At 41.1% G+C, this 23,339-nt stretch overlaps 1 protein-coding gene across 4 annotated transcripts in view; it reads left to right on the forward strand.

Annotated features, from left to right (window-relative positions):
* The window catches only part of PARD3B (par-3 family cell polarity regulator beta), a 1,037,391-nt gene that overhangs the window by 913,646 nt on the left and 100,406 nt on the right, over positions 1–23,339 (forward strand). For all 4 annotated transcript variants that reach the window (XM_044241394.1, XM_044241395.1, XM_044241397.1 and 1 more), the window contains one exon: positions 21,286–21,418. In XM_044241394.1, coding sequence (XP_044097329.1) covers positions 21,286–21,418 — 133 coding nt within the window. The remainder of the gene's footprint in view (positions 1–21,285; positions 21,419–23,339) is intronic.

Consider the following 23,339-nt stretch of genomic DNA (forward strand, 5'->3'; position numbering starts at 1 on the left):
TGAAAAATAGTACTTTATCATTTCACTTTGAACTTCTTAGCTTCCTAGTGAGGTGAGGCGTTTTTATGGAAGCTCAGGTCTGTTCTAAATTACCATTAGAAGTTTTCATTCTGCCTCAGCCTTGTTCCACTACCAGGAGGAACAGTTATTGGAATCAACCTCTGTTTCTTCCCTCAAAAAAAATCTATTTGGATTTATCAAGACGTATTTGGATGCAGGTTTTTATACCCCTCTTGACAAAAATGAATGATTACACACCTGGGTCTTTTAAGCACAGAACTAAGCCACATGTGTTTGGATCTTGTTTTAATCGACTAACCCTTACCCCTTGCTAGAATAGCATGCCTCTGAAAAGGCAGTCTCAGAAAAATAAGACGCTCACAGTAGCTAGTGAAAGAAATGTCACATCAGGCTCCGGACATTGCTATGACAACCCAGGTCCCATCTATCACCACCCCCATCAGCATGTGTTGCAGAGGAAACCCCTTTGCAATGTTTAATCTGCGAATTTTAATATTAAATGTATATTTGACATTGAAAGCTCACACCTTATTTGCTATTGTCAGGCTTAGTTGATAGACAGCTAGGTCAGTCTCTTTTTATAGTCCATTTCTGAGATGAAACTATAAATTTTGAAGCTAGACTTCATCATTGCAGAGAGAAAAGCTTTTTCAGCCTATTGTTGAAATATAACATTTTATAGGATTTATGAGGTCCAGATTGAGGAAGATCATTTGCCAAGCACTTAAGGCTGGTTTTGCTGCCCTTTGCTTTTCTCCCCACCCCCCACAAACAGATGGGGGGGAATCCATTAGAAAGGAAAAATTATGAAGAAGAACTTACTCGATTCAATACAAATGTCAGCCTGAGAAAGAAAAGGTCCTGAGCGTTTACCGTGAGGAGCCTCGACCATACAGGTCTGCTCCTTGGTGATGGGAATGCTGTTTGCTTCTGCAAATGAAGTGGCATCGTGTTTGTTTTGATATTAAAGGAATGCCTCTGATTCTAAGCAAACTTTTGAATTTATGCACAGAATACGAATCCTCACCAACATGCTTCCAGGATTCTTTTTGAAATTCCATGATAGGCTGAGCTCTGTGATTTGGTCATATTCCATTTAGCTTGTTTTATTGCTGTTAATTTTACACCCAAAAATAGATTCTCTGAAACTTGTGATCGCCGTAGCTGTCAGGTGGTCGAAAATGAAGAAAACCACCAGACAGTGTCAGATTTATTAAGCGCTGTAGAAGTACCAAATTAATTCAGTTCTTTGTCTTTGAAAGGTTCGGTGTCCACAAGCTGGATTTATCCTAATGGACAAGCAATGGAAGGAACAATAGTCAATTAGCTATCTCCTTAGCCAGACCGCACGTTGTTGGAACGCGTGTAGGGTAAGCCACCAGTGCACCTAGGCAGACATCCAATTTGTTCACTTTGACTGCAAATGACTTAATTTAACATTTTTCTAATAAATACATTAGGTAGAATGGTGACGTTTCCCTTTTTAGGTTTTTTTTTTTCCCTTAAAAGAATTGCTAGCGGAAAACCATGTTAAGTAGGCTTCTCACTCCATTTGGTTCCAATCACTGCCCTTAATGCGTGCATTTCTGAGTCGCCTGTGACTTTTCCGAGCGCCAAAGCCCAGTGGGATAAGTGTGGAATGGAGAGTTCTGATGCTGTGTCTATTGGACCTCTTTGAAAATGTTTTATATGCATCGCATCATGATTCCCGCACTGGACCATCTGCCTGTTGTCCTTTTTCTTTCTTTAATTTTTTTTCTTTAGCATGAATGAATTTTGTATTCTCCTCTTATTAGAGTTACAGTATGCGTAAGACTTTGAAGGTAAAGTTTTGGTTTTAGGTCCCACGTGAACCATTTTTATCTCCCTATAAAACCAAGGAACCATTTATCAAATTTATTAGCTGTGAAGTTCATCTCCTAATCATGCCATTTGTCTCATGTTATTTTGTGGTTCCAGCATCAACATTTTTTTTTTTCCCCTCGAAAATATTAACCTTTTAACATGTGTGTTCTGGTGGTGTCAGGAAAACATCTGTTGCTTGTCCGGGGCCACTGTGTTTCCCCATTTCTTTTTATTTGGGGGTGGATTCCAAGTCGGTGTCGCGTGAAGATGAATTTCAAACAAAACTCAGTAACTCTTTGTCTGGTCTTTGTTGGTCAGATGGCAACGTGTCAAGCCCCACCGTGAAGTCCTGTGGGAGGACCTAGTTCTGAACTCTGTGAATGTTCCCTTCTGCGTTTTTGCTGCATGTCCCCCTTTACACAAGGCGTATGCTTCAGGTTATTATGTGATTAGTTATCTAAACTATTTTATGAGCGGATCAGCACACCGGCGCGGAGTCTGGCTTGTGCATTCTTCCAGCGACTCTGAATATTCTCTTTGGTACAGAGTGGAAGATGTGTACGAAAACGTTGCTCCTGAATTTTTTATAGATTCACTCCCTTTGCCATGCGAGCTGCCATCTCCCACAAAATTTGAGTCATACCTCAACTGTATGAATCCTTTTTTAATGTTCAGCTGCCCTGAAGTGTGCAGTTGTGGAATATGTCTAAACATCTCAAGTGAAAAAAATTGGAGGCATTGGTTTTAACAAAAGCAATAAAATGGCTACAGCTGAAAAGCATTCCAGAGGTCAACAGACATCTTCCTTGTTGTCAGACTCTTGCTCAGTAAAAAAAAAAAAGAAAAAACACTTTAAAAGCAAATGATGTTAGCCTCTCTTTCTTATTCCTGTGTCTAGGGAGGTCAGAAGGAAGGAATTCAATTTTTATGGTCCCTAAAATCTCAGTGTAGAGCGCTGCAGTGTGGGAAACAGTATCCACCTTATCTGCCTGGATTACTGTTGTTGAACTATGCGTGTGTGTGCAAGGAGGTGAGTGTTCATAAAACAGATGGGAAGGGAGAGGCCTTCTGGTTTCTCTTAGGGAAGTTTCATAATTTTGTTCTTGAACCCTGGCGCAAAGGCCAGTACTCTGTAACCAGTAGATACTCACTAATTCCTTTTGGCCATCCACGACCCATCCTCAGTACCATTAATATCCCAACTCAGGGCTAGACTTAGAAGGGTTTTGCTCGGGAAGTCCTACTCCTCCTCACCCAATCACTTACCAGGTCTCCAAGACCCTTAGATTTCTGCCATTCTCCCTCCTGGCATTGAAACTTATCCACAAAGCATTAACTCACTCACAGAGACAGACGTCCGTACCACCCTTGTTTTAAGGGAGACCAAAGCCTTGAGTTGAGCTAGGGTTGAAGTTCTGGTATCAGCCTAAAGGTAATGGGTAAATGATAAGACTCAGTTACCCTGAGAACTGGCTTCCCAGTTACTCTGCATCCTTCTTCCCAAGTCCCTAAACCCATGTGCCAGTTTCTCCTGAAAATATAAATTGACGGACTTCAAAATAGGGGTTGTTGAATTCTAAATGAACCTGCAGCATCAGGTTGAGGGCTCAGTTTTCTGCTGGACTGACTTTCTGGGCAGTGACTGTATCCCATTTGTAACATCATAGTCCATTCTCTTTTCCCCGGAGCTGGACTTGACTTAACAACAAGAAGAATGCTTTTGATTTTACCGGATATAGAACGTAATATTTCCACTTGGCAGTTCTCCTGCTCAAGATTTCAGCTACTTCGGCAGAGTACTAGCAAGCGATATGCTTATTAGAAAACTTTATTAATCAGAGTAGAGTGCTATTTGGCAATTAGGTTTTAATGAGAATGAGGAACTGAATTTAATTCAAAGTTAAAGGTCAGCAGCAATGGCGCCAGCCTACCTTTTTTAAAGTGTCTGAGTTTGGACATTCTCTGCTTCTGGACAGTTTCTCCTGGAAGTGTGCATCCCATATTTAGTATGAAATAGCATGTAAAAGGTTTCCAATAACTCCATTTTGGCACAGATATATTCCATGAGCACTAATAAGCCATGTGCATTGCCACTTGGTTAGACAGTTCTTATGGGAGCGGATGGCACAAGAAGTTACAGCAATTGCTGGCTGAAAACAGGAGGCCATGAAAACATGATGCAATGGAAAGAACTTCAAAGACTTGTCATTTCTTTAAGTAGTGAGCTAACTGTGCAATGCCTAGAAATGGCAGAGTAGCCATAAAACCAAGAAGGATGGACTTGTTTTCAGCTTATGAGCCTGGGAAGGAGATATGCAAAAAGTCACACCTTCTCCAGGCTGGGGTGGTCACAGCCCACAACCTCTCCTGTACATACTCCCCACCCCCAGACCTATACTCTCCCCTGCCCCTGAAATGGCACCATTGTCTCTCCCTTTTCCTTCCCACTTCTCCTGGCTCGTTTTGTCAAATCACTTTCTTGTTTTCAACTCCCGCAAAAATGTGTTTGTTGACTACATCCAGGTGAGGGCAATGTACCAAGTTCTATAGAAGGCACAAAAGGATAATTGCTTAGCCACAAGTGGTTGGGGATTAAACAAATGATTTTAACTAAATAAGATATATCAATAATCATAATGTCATGAAGAAGAAGGTAAGGGCCATCACAAAGGTATCAAGTACTTTGGGGACTCCAAAGCAGGAAAGACTGCTTTCTGTCAGGAAAGGTTCATGGAGTAGATTATACTTAGGACAAAATGCTTCTGAATTCATGTTTCTCTCCACCTCCATGACCACCACCACCTTGGCCAGACTCCCATCATTGCTCACTTGCACGTCTGCTCCCATGGAAAAGTTAGAGTGGTCTGTTAAATACTTAAATTAGATGATGTTCCTTTCTTGTTCAGAACCTTCTAACATCCTCTCATTTCACCCGAAGTCCACCAGGTCCTACAAAGCGTGTATGATTTCAGCCTTCCCTGTCTCTTTGACCTTGTCACTTACACTCTATCCTCGAGCATTCAGCTCCAGCCATATGTGCCTTCTGTCTGTTCCTTTAACTCATCCAAGTCATTCCTCCCTTTAGGGCTTGGGCTTTTGCTATTTTCTCTCTTTAGAATGTCCTTATTGAGACGCTTCTGGATGGTTTCTACTTATAATTCAACCCTTTGCTTCAAAGAGAAAGACCTTTCCTGACAACTCAATCTAAAGTAGCTTCCTAGTGGTTATCTTGTCACCACATGGTATCTTGGGAATCTGGGTGGACTTACCACTGCTTGATACATTTTCCTACTGGTTTGTGTACTGTCTGCCCTACTAGAATATAAAGCCGTGAGGTTATGTGTCTCATGCTCCTCCCCTCCTATGTTCCCAGGGTCTAGAAGCATCATTAGTGAATAGGAGGTGCTCAGTAAGCATTTGCTGAGTGGCTGTAAGAATCTTGAAGGATTTACCGAGTAAGAGTCATTCCTTTAGTTACTCTGCCAAGCACTGACATGGGAGAAACCCATGTGAACAGGTCATACAGAGCCCCCCATTTCACACCTTATATTCTTCTAGAGATAGACAGACAGAGATAAAAGAACAAATAAATAACAAAGATCTGTTCAGAGAGTGATCAGTTTTACAAGAAAACAGACAAGCTGACTGGGTAGGGAGTCACTTGAAGGGGCTTCAGATTAGGTGGCCAGAGAAGGCTCCCCTAGCAAGGGAGCGCATGCCCCGAAAAACTTGAAGCAGGAGAGCTGTGATGAGCTTGGGCTGTCCAAGGGATGGGGGTAATAAGAAGGAAGTTTCTGAACATAGTAGGGAATGGTCAGTGACGGCTAATGCTCAGAGGGAGGCAAGGTCCAGTTCATAAAGAGCGACCACATGGACCTTGGGGAGGGCCTGAGATGGAATCCACACATAATGACAAGGCAGTGGATATTTTTAAAGTAAAGACTGATATCATCTTAATCATATTGTTTAAGAAGGAGGAGACAAAATTACAGGTGGAAAAGGTAGTATGGACAAAGACATAGAGGAGGGAGTGTGGGTAAGAGCTGAGGGTGACTTTGGGGAAGAATAAAAGTTTCCCTAAAGACCAGGCTGCAAGTGGAGTCAGAGGGAAGGAAGGCTGGCTTGGAGATGTAGGCAATGGGAAGAGAGCAAAGAGTTTCTTAAAGCAAAAGAACGATGCGAGCAGAGCTGTGCCTTAGAAGGGCTAACCTGACAGCTGTTTAGAACAGAGTCCCAGCCAAGAGACTAGTTACCAAGCATGCTCCAAACAAGGAGTGTGTGAACTAGGCTTATAAGAAGGAATGCATGGGGTGGGAGGCATATTAGTAGAGGCAAATGATTGCAATTGATCGGATGTAGAATAAATGCAATTGATTGAAATTGATCGGATGTAGAATAAATGAGAGAAAAGAAGCTAAAAATAATATAAAAAATATTGATACCAATAGGAGTTTGCTCACTGAGCCCTTCTCACGTGCCAGGCATCATTCTGAATACTTTAAATATAAACCCTCTAAGGTCTTACTATCATTATCCCCAATTCACAGAGAGCCTGCCCCAAGGTAGCCTGCCCTGTGAATGCTAGTCACTGTTTCAAGCCTTGATGAGCACGAAGAAGGAACTGAAATGCCAGGAAGATAAGAGGGAAAGTGGATTTTAGGGAAGAGGTGAAGAGATTGTTCCTAGACAATTGGAGTGTAAAGACGTTGGTACATTTCAGATGCAAATGTGGACCAAGGAATGGAATGCGCATGATCTTTGGAGTTTCCTCAAAATATCACAGCTAGAGATGAATGTCTTTTTGTTTGAAAGGCTGTGTCCCAAGTGAAGCACTCCAGTGATCATCTGTAGGATGGATGGCTCAGTAAATAAGTGAACATGAGAAGGAATATAATTGGTATATAATATGATAAAATATATAATAAGGAATATAATAAATGATATCCCCAGGGTCAAAAATATGGGTAAGAGGGGTTAGAGAATCATAGACAAGGGTGGTATTTAGAGGGCCATTGAAGGAAACAGACAGCAGATGGAAGAAGTAAGAAGGAAACAAAGAGAGACTTGCAAGAGGCTTGCCGCCCAATGTCCAGAACCGCAGAGAGGCTAGGGTTTGGTGGACCTCCAGAGATCAGTTTCAGCAGTGCTGAAAGTGGGCACCAGATTGTCATCCACCCAAAGGAGAGGGTGGAGATGGCAAAAGGAGACCACAGACCATTGTTTTTAAAAGTTTCATGGAAAGAGGGAAAGAAAACAGAAGGCAACAGCTTGGAGGGGGAGGAGGGGCTCCTGGACAGTAACACGTTGCAAAGGCTTTTGTTGCTACAGAGAGAAGAGAATGAGGAAAAGAGTCTTCTGGGCCTCTGCAGGAGAGCGAGTGTCTATACCTGAGCAGACATGGGCAATGGGGGCCCAACCTGCGTAACTGCATGGTTACAGCAAGCCTTGGGCACCATGTAATTCAGAGCCATGCCCTGGCAGAAATTCTCCCAGGGTGGGTACGTGGGATTGTAGCCAGCTGGATTAATTTCGTGATACCCTCATTTAGATGAGGGTAGAAAGTACTGATGTCATCATCCTGCTGATTTTGAGAGAAGCAAGTCTTATTTCCCCACTGACAACTATTCGTGGCACTCAGCAGCTGTTTAAAAAAAAAAAAAAATAGAGGTTCCCTTCCACCCCCTTCTTCAGACTTCTCTGGACTTACATCTGTCTTCCCAGCTGTGAGCTGCTGAATTCCAGGGTGCAAAACCAAGGGACATAAGTGGGAGGGGCATACAAATAATGATTACATGCTGCTTAAATATAAATCTTGGTTTATTGTGTGTTCATGGGCACATGTCTTCAAATTCAAGTGTGTGCCCCTCTCTCTCTCTCTCTCTCCATATCTGTCTGTAAACCGTGATGGTATTAAGCATATGTTTTAATAAATATTTTGTTTGCTTTATTCCTATTAATATTCATAGGGAATGGAGCACTTTGGGTTTTGTGATTTCTAATAAACATTGATGGTGTTACTAGTTTGTACGAAGCATTCAGTATGCTCCATCAAAATGGCAGCTCTAATTAGGTTCCTTGAATTAGCTAATGGATTTTGAGAAAGATGGCTTAGAAAGCTCTTACAGCTGTCCAAGATATTCCTGCCATGGCAGAAAGACAAAAGGCCCCTGGAAGCTACAGACTTCGGAGCTTTAGAAATGCAGCTGACAGTTAAAAAGATAAATTACATTCATATTTTTCCAGTGAAAGTCCTAATACTGAATTAATGTTATTCCTGTAGCAAGCATCCATTAAGAAGCTCATTTTATTATAAGGATGCGTTTTGACCATTAGCTCTTTTCTTTGGTCCCTCCCCCCTCCCTCCTCCCCTTTTTCTCCCTCCAATTCCCCAGATATTTTGGCTATAGTATTAAAAATCTTCTTTGTAGAAGTGGAAATAATTCCCCTTCTTTTTGTAGTTTATAAATTTAGAAGCCCTCTTAGATGTACAGGAGCATTCAGTTAAAAAAAGAAAGTCAAGGGAGGGGGTGGTTCCTGGGTGGCTCTGTTGGTTAAGTGGATGCCTTCGGCTCAGGTCATGATCTCAGGATCCTGGGATCGAGCCCCACATTAGTCTCCCACCTTAGCAGGGAGTCTGCTTCTCATTCTCCCTCTGCTTCTGTGTCTCCCTCTGCCTCTCCTGCTTGTGCTCTGTCTCTCTCTCACTCAAATGAATAAATAAAATCTAAAAAAAAAAAAAAAAAAGCCAAAGTAAGTAATAAATAAATAAAATAATACAGTGATTCGATTTAAGCCTTCTGGCTTATATTTTATGTAGAACTTGGGAGGAAAAAAAAAGCTTCTAGCTAGTGGGCTTGTTTACACTTGGATAAAAGATGATTTTGTTGTTGAGTAGGTACTATCTCAAAGAAAATGTGATACCTCCTTTCATCTTAACATGGAACGCACAAAATAACACAATGCCATTCAACGCGTTCCTCGGCTTCCCTTCCATTTCTTCCTTTAGCAAATGATGAATTGATGACATCCGAAGGACTGTACTTAATACATCTGCAAATAAGGAGAAAAAAAACTGTTGTTAGTGGTGTGAGTAGTAATAAAGTTCATGACACATGGCATAATTTAGGGGAAACATACAGTCACCCGTAAGCATCTTCGAGCCCGCTATGTGGATACTCATTAACTCTCTAACTAGGCCCCACCTAGCATTTTGATTTCAGTTTATCCGCTTAGAAAACAGTACCTGTTACTTTTTAATCTGAAAAAGTTACCTTTCTCTAAGACCACAGTAAATCCTTTAGGGGAATGTTTCCTGGGTGGTTTGCTCTCAACCGTCCAAATTCCGTTTTCCCCCATTTAAGACTTCATAGCACTTCTGTTTTTCTAAGTCCTGCCTGCCTTTTGGCCTGTTTTTCTGCTCATTAAACCTTAACCAAATGAGGGGCCGGGCATGGAAACGAATGTGCAACTTAAGTCAATTAACTGGGGGACTGTTTACAGCTCTGGGAAAACATTCACTGAGAAAGAAACTAAAGTTGTTGGATTAAATGAGTTTTCGAAGTCATCTGTAGTGCCTATCTTTCACGTCCTTCCAAACCTATTTCTGCAGATAATTGAGAGCTGACTAAAATACTGTTGCTAATAAAGCTTTTTGGAAACCAGGGAAGAAATAAAAAGGAATAGAGTCGATGCAACGTCTAGGTTACAGATCAGACAGCTGCTTTGCCTCAGTATGATATAAATAAAACAGAAAAGCATTGTTATATGAGGTGCCGAAAAAGAAAAAAGATACTCAATTATTCCCCACACGTGACTTCGCCGTGATGGATAAAAGGCATAATTGACATCATGTTTATTGAAAAAACTAGCAACTGTCACACTGTCGAAAGGCTACTGAAAGCTGGGGGAAGGCATGTTTTTTATTCATTTTCACTGTGGGTTATTTATAGAGTTCAATTGTCAGCAGCATAGTGCCTAATTTCCCCCCTCTCTCTCTTTGAGAGTCGACGACTCATTCACTTTTCAGATCAAGAAGACAGCTACAAATTGTTCCGTGGCAGATACTAAGGCACTACCATTACCTCGCCTGAATGGAGCAATGGCTATTTATTAATTAAGATTCTGTGACTACTTTCCCTTAAAGTGCCAGGGAAAATCAAAGTCTTTGTCAACCCATAATGGGCTGGTTTCATTGGCTTTGTTTTGTTTTTTTAACTTTTTGCCCTCTGATTTGGCAGCCAGTGCCCTGTTCCTAATGGGAAATTTATCACTATATTAACAATGCGTCATGCTTCATCACCAGCTAATGTTCCTGGTTAAACAAGAGCTCTGATTTTGGAAAGTTCAGTTTTCAAGTTGAAAGAAAGGCGCCAAGTTCCATTGCCTTGGAAGAAAGTGGCCCTCCAGGCACAGTACCCAGCAATCGGGAAAATAGACGATGACTTTTGCCAAAGATTTGGCCAACCATGTAGCTTCAACTCTATACACACCCAGGAAGTGATTGAATATAAGAAATACCTACCGAGGTCAGCTGGTTCCTTTCTTAGTGATGAGATGTTGGGTCGGAGAAAGTGAGGTTCTCCCGGGGTTATCCTGATGGAAAGAATAATTCTGATGAAGGCGTCTACCCTATTTGAAATCCTCCAACGATTTCCCCATCATAGTCTTCTGGAAAGATTGGCAGGTGGAGCTGCTCAAGTCCTACCAGCTCCATTTCCTAGAATTTCTTCCCCCACTTCCACACTTCTGCCGTGTCTGACCATATCCCTTTTGTGTTGCCAACCCATGCCCCCTGAGTTGTCTTCCCCTGGCATACCCAGCCCCGCACTCTTTACCCTTGCTCTCCTTTTCCTTTCTCCTGGCCTCCACCAGAAGAGCTAATCACCTCTCCTCTGAGCTACTGCAGGATTTCATTAGCCTTCACAATACTTCCTCAGAATAATTGCCACATTGCACTGTAATTATTTACTTATATCTCCATCTTCCCCCACAAGACTGTGAAATCCCTGAAGGTCAGGTCTGGGTCTCAACCACCATTATATCACCAGGGCCAGGGACATGACAATATTTCAATACATAAATAGATATAAGTTGAAATAAATGTACACATCTGAAAACATTCAGAGGGTTATTGGAAAACTTTTATAAAAGTAGTTGATGATCTAAGTTTGGTACCAATTTATTACTTTTCAGGGGAAAAGAAAATCACCATGCTCCTAAAAAGGATTTGTTAAGAATCAGAATATCTTTTAAAAACAACTGAAATAGTCTGTAGGAGATGATAATATAAGCTGTCTCTATCCCATAAATCCCTCATGTCAGGAGGTCAACGTGAGGTTAGAGGGTTAGGAGAGCTCACTTTACACCCAGGTAAATGAGAGCTGTGGGATATTCTTGGAGCTGACACCCTCTGGGACCTAAGTATATGTTAACTTTTCATGTGGCTCTTTGAAGCTGAGAAGCTATTTGGATTGGATAATTGTTGTAACCCTATTTAAAATCGCAGAAGATCTCAGCATTCATGCAGATAGGTGTAAAAGGAACGAGAGGAATTAAGGTACTATCCAGACACGTTCTTAATAAGTTTCTGGACTTAATTGCTTTTATGCTAATCGTATCAGAATACTGCATATCGAATTCTATGTTTATGAGCTCGTATGATTTAGCGCCATATGTGTGATAATTAAGATCTGCCCCACAGTCACATCGCTATGTGACCCATGCATTCATGGTGGCTGTTGGAACAACTTATTATATATGCCTGTACTGCGTATGAAGGGAAGGACTAACTTACATATCGCATGCATTTAGAAGATTTTGTCTCCTGACATTATGAGCTGCTAATCATAATCTTTAGCTCTTTTCAATTGAAAAACTTGAGTTGTTTTTAAATATTTTTTTCCTCTTCGTCACCTTAATTATTTTCTCAACCCCTTCTATTGGAAGGGGGGAAAAGGTCCCATAATGTGAGTAAATAATTGCTGTTTTAAGCTACTGACATTTGGTTACCACAGCATACAATAACATTTCCTGACTGAGAGTATCCTCTAAAAAAATAGAACAAAACAAATAAACAAAACCCAAAAAACCACCATCCACGCACTAAATCATTTAGAATCTCTAAAATTCTATAGTCAATTAGGCTTTATTTCCTTACTGTTTGAAAGGTCTAGATTTCCAGCTGTCAGGAATCAGTGGCCTTTGATGGCATTCCAGGATCCCCTGGGAGGGGACAGACCTTCTATGTTGTTTTCCTCTGAGAATGAACAAATTTCACAGGGGCCTATGAAGTCCCAAGGTTTTATGGCCTGCAGCCCACAAAGGCTTATTTTTTCCAGAATTGACCCTGAAAGATTAATCCACATCTAAATGTCAGCTATGTATTCCTAAAACTCAGGCTGTGTTTGATTTAAGCATAGAATATAATAATTTTATCTTGCAAGTCCCGCAATTGCTGGTGAGGATTTCTTTGGGAAGGTGTATGTGTACGCACACGCATACATATGTAATATCATTGATTTGCTCAAGTGCTGTATAAGCAACAAAAGTTTATTCTTCTATCAGTCATTTTCATCCAACTCAAGAATGTAAGAGTTAAAATGATCCAAGTTTTATAGGTTTCTTCCATTTTCCTTTTTATCAATATTTTGCTGATTTTTTTAGCCACCGTAAAACTGTTCAAGAAAACTTGTGATGTTGAATGTGGAATCATGTCTCAAGGTTAGTTTCTAGAGCCATTACAGGAGACAAAAGTTGTATATAGCCAGAATTAACCTTGAAAAACACTTTTGGAGAGTGCTCTATTGACCCCTACCTGTAATCTTTCACTATACCCATGCAACGCGGTTTCCTGCAGCGCTGCATCAGGTGCTTTGGTTGAACACCAGCTGAAGTGTTTGGCTCGCATGTGAGGGCCATGTTGTGTAAGTCATGCAATATCTTAAAATACTGGAATCATCTTCAGCATGATGTGAAGCTGACAGTGACACCTGGGAACAGACACCAGCTGAGGGAAACCAACTCAGTTCATGTCCAGCATCCCATGTTCATTAATATGGAAGGGCCAATGGGAGCGCTATCCCTACGTAAATTGCCATTTGCCCCAGGTCTCATTTTTGTCTAAGCTTAAAGATTAGTTGCACGAGTTAAATATAGTTAAATGGTGCCACGTTGCTGTATCCCAGCCATGTAAGAGCAACTGTAGCTACATGAGTTATGTTTCAGAATGTGGTTTATTTATCATCTTTAACAGAAGACATAATGGATTCACAGTTCCCGGTTGGCCCAAATGTATTTTTCTTTGCATCTGTGCATGCATGTTTTGCAAATATGTAGAGTAGAATTGAAGGGCTACTTTTTCTGCCCTCTCCTGTGAACTTTTCAACCACATTTTAAAATCTTTCTTAAGAAAAAAAAAATTACCATATGAAACACTTGATAGATTCCTTCGGTGACCCCCACATACTTTGTATTGTTAATAAAATGGGCAACATATTTCAAGGCTGTGTGTATCACACACTTATGCATAACTTTGAGTGTGTCCAGTATTTGTGTAAACCATTTAAGGCTCAAAAACACTGCACTGCATTGGAAATATACTAGAATGCTATGCAAAATATGAATAACTCAAATGGGTATTTTATGACTAATGGCAAAACTGGCTTCTGAAATTTGAACGCAGCCAGAAGGTCATTGTACAGAATCAGAATAATGCAGTTTTATGTTCTGGGCTTCCAATCACGAGTTGAAGCTGTGAATAATAACTTGTGTGTTGTTGAATTGTGAATAACAGTGTCACTCCTAAGAAATTTCCGCTTTTGCTAGAAATGGAGATAGAGAAGCCAATGTTCTGATTAGCGAGGGGCCTTGCATTGTCTCAAGTGATAAAGAGCAAAGGTAGAGGAATGCCTTTTATCAGAACAGGAGATGACATTGATCTGGTGAGATTCTCAGTCACAACAATCAATCACAGGGGAGAAAGTTGTCCTTCATGCATCAATGAGATTACTTGCAACAGTAAATGGTAGCTGTGGTTCGTGGTGTGAGTGGAAATGCTCACCATTATGCAATCAGAAGTACCAAGGGAAGGGGGCCTTTATTTCCACTAAAGTTTGATTCATTGGGGTCAAGGTCCAGTCCAGGGTTAAGATTTCCAGGACAAATCTTCAAGCTATAGGAGTCAGAAGGTCAGTTCCACCAAGTGAGGGATGGAAATACCAAGACAAGGATCTTAAAGGGAACACATGCTAAAAGCAGAAAACATGTTGAGAAAGACAAAAGGTCACACTCAGGTTGCCATGGCAAAATCAGGAGCCCAGGTAGGCCAAGTCACATTGTCAGATTGTTGCATCTGGGTCAAAATGCCATAGGTAGCCTCCGAATGGCTGGAGTAAGGACCACGTTCAGGATTACAGGCTGAGCTAATACATCATGTGTGTGGTTCTGCCATCTTCTTTATGACCTTACCTGCTTATCGACCTCTCTGGACTAGTGTTTCAGCCTCTCCACGGGATCCTAACATAGGTGTAATTTTTTTGAGCTCTTAGAAATGTATACAAATACATACTTTTCAAAGTTATGTATTAGCATAGAGCACATCCCCCCCCAAATTCTGCCACCAGATTGCTATGTGACCTTAAATATTCTCTTAAGATAAGAGAATATCTGAGCATTGATTCTTTACTTATTAAGTCAGAGACAACTAACCTACAAAAGTAGGCCTCAAATTAGAGGAGATTCTAAATGTGAAAATTATTATTTTGTCTGTTAATACCATTTACCCTTTCTCTAAACTTGTTACTCTTAATATAGGAATTTTTAGGCAGTTATGGTAAGCAAAGGGTTCTTAATTTAGAGTAATTGTTTGACAAAAAGATAACTTAAATCTGATAGAAAGCAAATGTTTGTGTGAGGAATTATTTGGGGAAATTTTTTTGCAAAAATAATTGCAATTGGGGGCAACCATCATACATAGTGATTGGTGAATTTGGGAAAAAATTAGGAAGAATTCCCAAATGTTGTTTATAGGGAGTCATATCTGGGTCCCCAAATTTCACTAGACTAAACTGAAAAAACTTACTTGTCAGTGTACCTTTGAAAATCATTTACAAGAAATTGGGAGCAGGGAAAAGAAGGGGGTATTTACCTAGTTGTAATTTTCACTGACTATTTACACTGGATAATTTCCAGAACTATTCAGGACTAGAATATCACTTGAAGAATTCTATGGAATTAAATCCCATCAAAATCTACCATTTATTATTAAATCTCCTTTTATATATATGGGCTCCTTATATAAGTGTATTTTATTGTAGGATATCAAATCTGCAGAGTATTAGTATAAGTGCTATTGGGCTATAGTTCCTATAAATCTTCAGAATGCTTTTGAATTAATGATCCTGAGTGCATTTATAAGAATCTCCCAAATGTTTCATTTGACAGAAGTCTTTATCACCAACAGAAGATAAGTAACAGTTCTGTCCATGGCTATCTGTCTTCGAGGGAATATTCTTTTCTAGAACCTAGTTTGGGATTTAAAGTAAAATAATATTGCATATAGACAGTTGGGTTTTATTATATTTGTGTCGTCAAGAGTGTGAATGCCACAGAATCTCAGGTACATTGGGGGCTCTGTTCACACTTGGAAAAAGAAATATATATGCCCTGTTTTCTCAGGCAGAGCTGTGGTACTACTAAATTTGAGGTTGAAAACTGTGATGGCGTTTCAGTCCTTAAATGCAAAAAGACAAAATGAGCAACCCTTCCCATGGCCGGGGGCGGTGGCGTGGGGAGGGCGTTGACAATGGGGAAAGAACAGCATCTTGGCATTCTTAAAGGGTACAAAAGTGTTTCCCTTTGCACCATATCATTTAGGAGGTTAATCCTTTTTCAGAAAACTTTTAAAATTCTACTCTCTTGTAAGTATGGAAGACTAACACCATACCTATATAATTAAAGTTTTTTATGGCAAGCATCAAAATAACTTTTCTATGGTAACTTCTACACAATTAAAGACTCTCATCAAACCCCAAACTCAAAAACACTGCGCAGGTTCCTGCTTGTTGTTCACATGCATTCTTCTCATTTAAATTGTTTTATTCAGTGAGTTTATAAGGGTCATCACATCGAGGTAGGAACATTCCTGTGAAGCTTCCGTTTTATAAGGACTGTTTTCTCAACCACATCACCAATTCTGGACCCCAGGTTGGTACCTACAAAGGAGGGCTGTACTCACTGTAGTCAGTCAATTGAACACATCTTCTTTAAAATGGAGAACCACATGTCTTGGGGCTCTCTGAAAATGACACAGCTCTTGGGAATTCATTATACACAATTCACTCATAGGGTGCATGTATTTACACGTGTGCCCGCCTAAGCACACACATAAAGTCATTGCAGATTAATTCACAATCCGGCAATGCATCATTGCCAGCGATCAAGTCCTTCTCATGTAGTCCGTGGTGAATTTTACCAGGAGCAGCCCTCGATGCCTCTCAGTCTTGGTTTTGCTCCAGAGTTCCACTTTCATGTGGGATCTCTCTCTTGTGTTGATTCTCTTTTGCACCCCATTCATTTTTATACCGCTTTCCCACATGAGTCTGTTAGAGATGTAATATTAATTACCCAGAAATCTCAGTCTGCGGTCGTTTCCACATCATTCTTTAATGAAGACAGACTTCAGTGCATGTATTTCTATTACTTTGGCTACTTCATTTCTATTTTTATTGCAAAGTTCTGTGCAAATAAAAGAATATCAAAAGGTATGGCTATAAATGTGCTCTGCTAAATTCCCTCCGCCTTGAAATGCCTGTGAACTTCTGCTACAAAATGCCTGCTGCATTTTAATGCCTTTCCTGCAAGGCAGCATGATATGGTAGAAATCACACTGGTCCTGAAGTCACACAACGCCTGGTCCACCAATCGCCAGCTGTGCTACTTAACTTCCTGGAGCCTCGGTGCTGGCATCTGCGAAATGTCACTATGTTACCGTCACAAATTTGACTGAGGATTAGATGAGATGAAGTACATAAAGCATAAGTACTATACTTAGGGCATGACAGGAGCTTAATACATGTTAGTTTCTTTTCTCCAGCCTGCAGCAGTAATGGGAGGAGACCATGATATACACAGAGCATCTGCCTTCGGCTCAGGTCATGATCTTGGGGTCCTGGCTGGGATCAAGCCCCACATTGGGCTCCCTGCTCAGTGGGGAGTCTGCTTCTCACTGCCTCTCTCTCACCTCTTCCCCATCACTCATTCTTTCTCTTTCAAATTAATAAAACCTCTAAAACTAAATAAAATGTACTTCAATTGCAGGTCACTGCAAACTAGGAGAATATAAAGAGTTAGAAGAATAAGGTTAGATTTCAAAGGAGGAGATAATGCCTTACTGTGATGTGATCTCCATATGTGATTGCATATGGAAATGTATTGCTATAGGTTTACTGCACATGGGAATATATTACTATGATGAAAAGGACATGGTTTCTGAACTCCTTCACAACTTTAAACTCTGTCCAGGTCGGAAGTGTAGTAAGAAGAGCCTGTTTAACTATATCTACCTTTAAAGGCATAAGCAGTATCATTTATAAGAAGTCACTACAACATAAATCTGTTTTGTTATACTGCTTGAATTAATTTTGCATAAAACTTCAGCACATTAAAAGTGCAGGAGTGACGCTGGCCATCTACATACGAATACAGGTAGAGATGGAATTTTTGTAAGAATGGCCAAACTTTACTTCATCCAGTGAACAAATAACACAGAAAGCCTATTTTTCAAAGTAGGAACTTAGAGATGAGGTTATTGATACTTTGACTGATTTTATATGGTTGCACGGCTATTTGAGGGACACCATAATCTGATGAACTTCGGAAGTTTCTAAGGTATCTTTTGGTAGATTGGTAGGGGCTTTCTGAAGTTCTGGGTTAAGAAGGATTCTAAGGCCATATCTAGGTTCATTAGGAAAGAATGCTGTAATCAATTACTTAGGTCTGCTCTGGGCAGGAAGCGAAGGGAGTAATTGCTTGTATCAGTGTGTTTGATACGTAAGTGTTCCATAAATAATAGCTATTATAATTATTGCCGCTGTTATGACAAAGTTGTTTTTATGTTCCTCTTCAAATTTCTACATTTTCAACACAAAATGGGATCAATTAACTGCTTCGGTCACAACAGCCATGCATATCATTTTTATTGACTTAGTGGTAAGTGTGTCAGTATTATCTGCAGAGAAGGGCTGAAAAATGGGATCGGAATTTGCTCGTCTTAATTTTATTATGTCAAACACTTGATATAATCAAGGGGGGAAATCTGATATAGTTACTAAGGGCAGGATGAGGGCTGGAGAGAGGAAAAAAAGAGATAAGGGTGAGATGTAGTCTGGGGTCCTTATGAAAGGTTTGCACTGTGTCCTACATCTTCTTTAAAATATTCACACCAGGGAGAAGATGCAACATGTTTTGCACTTAGATGGTCCATGACTTTCTAGACTTTTTTCCTGTTTTTTCTCTGAGGCCAGATTTCTTTTCTTGGTAAATAGTCATGTTCCTGTCAGCCATAGGGGATTTTCTGAATCCTAAACAGCTGATTTTGTATTCTTGCTCCGTTCCCTCTATTTGAGAACTAAAATCTGATCAGACCCATATTTTTAAATTTATGTATTTATAGGCATATGGAAGAATAGATTATAGTCTGAGTATGATTTTTTTTTCCACCACAAATGTAGGAAAATTGTGGAGAGTTTTAAAACAGTGCCTTATCATTTTTTTTTCCTTTATTACTGATGACTTCATTCTGCTTGAATTCAGTGCTTCAGCTTCTTTGGATAAACTAATAGATTATGTATGCAATGTTTGCACCGCGTTGATTGAACTCATCTGGCGAGTTTGAGCCTGGCTCACACGTTCACGTCATCAGCAGAAGCCCGTGCACCGCACATGGGCGCCATAGACAGCTCAGGGTCCTCAAGAGGAAAGGAAGCTGGTCCTCAGAGACCTGGCCTGCCTCGCCTGCCCTCACATTGTTCAGAAAAGCATAGCAGACCTTCCATTTTTTTTTCTTATTATCTTTTTCAAATGCTTAAAAACTTCTTCATTTTTTTTTTAATTTGAGTATAGCTGACGCACAGTGTTACCTTAGTTTCAGGTGTCCAGCAGAGTGATTCAGCCACTCTGTGTTGTGCTGTGCTCGCCACAAGTGGGGCTCCTGTCTGTCACCACGCAATGCTGTTCCAGTACCGTCGAGTATGTTCCCTAGGCTGTGCCTTTCATCCCCATGGCTGCTTCATTCCATAACGGGAAGCCTCTACCTCCCAGTCCCCTTCACCCATTTTGCCGCTCTCTCCACTCCCTCTCCTCTGGCAACCACCAGAATGTTCTCCGTATTTATAGGTCTCATTCTGCTTTTTTCTTGGAAAAATTTTTACTTTAAGAAAAGCCTAGTAAAGAAACAAAACTGTCTTGAGTGTTTTTAAATACATATTGAAGAAAAATAAAGATATTTGATCCGCAGGGGTTTGTCTTTTTTTAATAAAAGGCATGAGCGGCTGCGTGTCTGTGGCATGCGGAGGAAGCCCAGAACCCCATGTTAACTTTGTAGAGGTATTGTAAGACGTCACCAGTTAACTTACAGTCTACTTGGGGAAGAAGGCTTTTTCTCCAAAAGATGTTCACTCACCATTTTCTTTTTACAGTTTACAAGTCTAGCTTCAAAATTGTTTCACCAAATAGTAGATGACTTCTTTCTGTTGCTTTCCGGTATCTCCTTTAATGTGAAGTCTCCTTTAAACTTACAACTCCACAGTAATACGTGGGAATCTTCTGGTATGCCCAGCTCTTCACAGTGGGTCCCTTTCTTGCCTTCTCCGTCTCACCTGTCCCTCCTCACTGCCCCCTCCCATCTACCCTGTCTACCAGAGCAGTGGTCCTCACCTACCCATCAAACACAAGGGTCTGTACGATTACATGTTGCTATGAATTGAGTTCAAGCCAAATTTGCAGGTGATACACTTCTGGCATTGATTAGAGTAAATTCAAAATATCCCTAAAGTCCCCAGTACTCCTTTGTATTCTAACTCGCTCCCTAAGTGAGGAAGGGAAGGGAACATGGGTTGCCTGAGATGTGTGTGTGTGAGGCAGGACAGAAGAAGTTGAAGATCACTGCTTGCCCACATGGACTTATTTCCATCTGTTCCCCCAAGGCGAGATGCCTTCTCATTTCTGTCGTCTGTGTTGCCCTTCCCTCTACCTCAAATTTCCTCTACCTGAAATTTCCTCATCCCACTTGCCCAGCTGTTGAGCCCCTCTATATCCTTCTAGACTCGCTAAGGTGTCACCTCCTCTGTGGAGTTTTCCATAATCTTCTTCCATGGCCCTGCTCTCCCTCTGAGAGTTTAAGCAGTCATTGTCCCCACAGTCCCTTATTAGACTGCTGTTGTTGCACCTGGACTGTAGCCTTCTCTGTGCCTTTCAGTCCCCTCCTTCCCAGACCATGTGCTTTTTGCAGACAAGGACTATGAACTGTTTATCTTCACTTTCCTAGATCTTAACACAAGCTCTGGCCCAGTAGGACACTCGGTTATGTCTCAGATGAACCAAGGAAGCTGAATGGTTGTTGAGATGTGCCTAGCATTCTCCACTTATTTCCCAGCCCTGACTTATATCCCATGATGTTGGTTCTGTTGAAACGATCGTGACTAATCCAAGCTAAAAGGGAGCCACTGGCCGACCAGTTTGGGGTTGCATGGATGAGTCACTGAGAAACTGTAATTCCTGAGAGAAGGAAGGGACTAGAGTCGAGAGAGGAGAATCGGGAGTCATGTAATGAAGTAATGAAGATGGAATATTCCACTATCACCCATTTCTTTAATTTTTCTTTTTACTTCTTGATGTGGCCTCTGCTTTCTTTGCTTTCCCTATGCCCTGTGGGCCCATATGCCGACACGTATGCTACCCCCCACTTTAGCAATGCATCATTGTCACTGACATGAAGACTGGCACACGCCGACTCCACGCCACATCCCATCTTCAGGTCGAACAACTGGTCTCAATTTGGCAGTTTCTTATTGGAGAAAATGAAATAACTACATTAAAATTTAGCCAAATTCCGTGCAGATGATTGTAAGAAAAGAGAGATGGCACTTTTACTTGCTGTAAAGGTCAGGACCTTACAGTACCTTTTCACTCAAAAGGAATTTGTTAATCCCAAGCCTAATGTTTTGACCCTTGGAGCTAAATATATTTATATAAAGACCTTTTTTTGCTCGCTTTTATTACTGATTTTACAGTTTTCCTAGCATATTTGAATCACATTGTTGAATCATCCCAATTTTAGATGTCAGCTCCTTTAATAAGACCAAAAAGAGACTTCCCAGGATGTTGTACGCCGTGTGAGTGTGTCTGTACGGTTATGTCCCACAGTGGCCGGCCTGCGAGTGGGAGCACGGACCGCATCCAGAAGTTGCGGAAAGAGTATTATCAGGCCCGGAGGGAAGGATTCACCTTATATGAGGACGACGAGGGACGAGCGAGGCTAGATTACGACCTTCACTGGGTAAGTCCGGGCCTCATTCTAACCATTGAATTCATCTCAACTGACATAGTTTCTAGCAGAGGAACATGGCTAAGAATGTTCTATACATACCAAGCTATATTTAGCTTACTTGAGTTTCACAGATATGAGCATTACCCAAACCACAGCCATCTTGTCCCACAGAAGTTGTTTACATAAATCAAACCACACTAATGCACAGTAGTTTATTTTAATTGCTTTCGTATTTACTCTCTGTTGGACTTGTATACCAACGTGTTAGGGCGGAGCAGATGGTCGCTATTTTAAAGAGGACAAGGAATCTCCTGAGCCTTGATCCTTGTCTCCCATCGCTTGGGTTTCAGAATCGGGGCAAGCATTAACAGAGCATGCGACGCAAACCATCTTTCCTTTGGGAAAGGACATTAGAAGTGAATCTCAGAATGGTCATCCTTGGAGCCACCAGTTGTGTGTATGTGGCATCTGAGTAATTCCCATTTTGCCCATCTCACCAGTACGCTAAGAGACGTTTACTTTGAGATAAGAACAGCTTTTGTATTTTGCCAACTCCTTCAACATTTGTGAGCAGGAAAGAAGACTGACCTCTAAAGAGAGCTTCTGTGGGTTTTTCCAGGAGACGTGATTCCTTCTCTTATCTTTTTCAAGAAGGCACGGCTATACCGACAAAACACACTTAGCTTTGGAGCATCCACAAAAATACCAGAGGAGAGTGCTTAGAGCTGGATTAAAGTACATGTCATATAGTTAGAGCAGGTGCCTGCCACTGAGTTGGATATTCAATAAATCTCGGCTCTCGTTACTCACATTATTGGACTAGAGCTGTCCGTGGTAATAGTGATGTCCTTGCCATGAGGCCGGCTCTCACTCACCCTCTTTGATGGTTACTGCCTCCTACTACCGTTTTTAGTGCTGCTTTGAGAACCACACAAGGAACTCTCTTATCCCTGGTGGCCACTAAAGACACCAGGTCTTGTGAAGGACGAATCTATTAAGGGAAAGTTTTCTTTTCTTATTTTCACACTCATGTGCTCACAAGGTCAGGGTTGGGAGAGAGGAGTCCAGCAACCAGGCGGATTCCTTCTGTTTCTCACTTCAGTGCTGTGGCTTCTCATGTGTGGCACCTCCCACGTTTTGCTAGTGTTTGAAAGGAAGCAGCCGCAGTACCCACTGCTGGCGTGCAGAGCCCTAGCCCTCCTCGGCTCGGGAGATGCTTCCTGGTACGATGGCGTTTAATCAGAAATGCAAAGTAAGGATTGGCGGTCTCTGACCAAATGGTCTGGCCTCCTCCAGAGATAGGCACTTTGTAACTAGAGGTCAGAACACAGAGCTTTTTGTTGGTTTTATTATGGATGTTAGGATTAAACAGAATGGCATTTACAGTGATGGGGCAATGGGTTGCTTCGATGCTCGGTAAGGGAAGAGAAAGATTTCCCCAGAATAACAGTTTAGATAACAATTCACTTCATTTTAAACTTAAGTGAGATCAATGTATTAACTTTGATGACAGACTGTATACATAAGGCTCTGCTCCCTCGATCAAACAAACAAGCAATAAAAAAAAGGAAGTTTTTTCCACCATAACCAAAATAGACCGCCATGTACAGGGAGTGGAAAAGTCCTCCACCTCAACATCACCGTGAACAACTATGAGCAAAGTAAGGCAAGTAATTTTAGATGAAGCATTCCTGGTTCTTTTGACCTTATTTTATGTGCTGTCCTTACACCAAGCAGAAAGGTTGAAAATGCTTAACCTTCACAAGACTTCAGGTTTCCCCTGACCCTCACCAAACTTGAAACAAATAACCCATCCACTCCAGTCCTCTCTAGCTTGATGATTCTGGTTTTATTCCAAGCAAATGTGGAACCAGACAATCTAGGGAGTAAAGAAGTATCTCTTTTAATTTGTGTTTCCCATGCTCAAGTG

Source organism: Neovison vison, chromosome 3, assembly GCF_020171115.1.
Source record: "Neovison vison isolate M4711 chromosome 3, ASM_NN_V1, whole genome shotgun sequence".
In the NCBI taxonomy this organism is placed as follows: Eukaryota; Metazoa; Chordata; class Mammalia; order Carnivora; family Mustelidae; genus Neogale; species Neogale vison.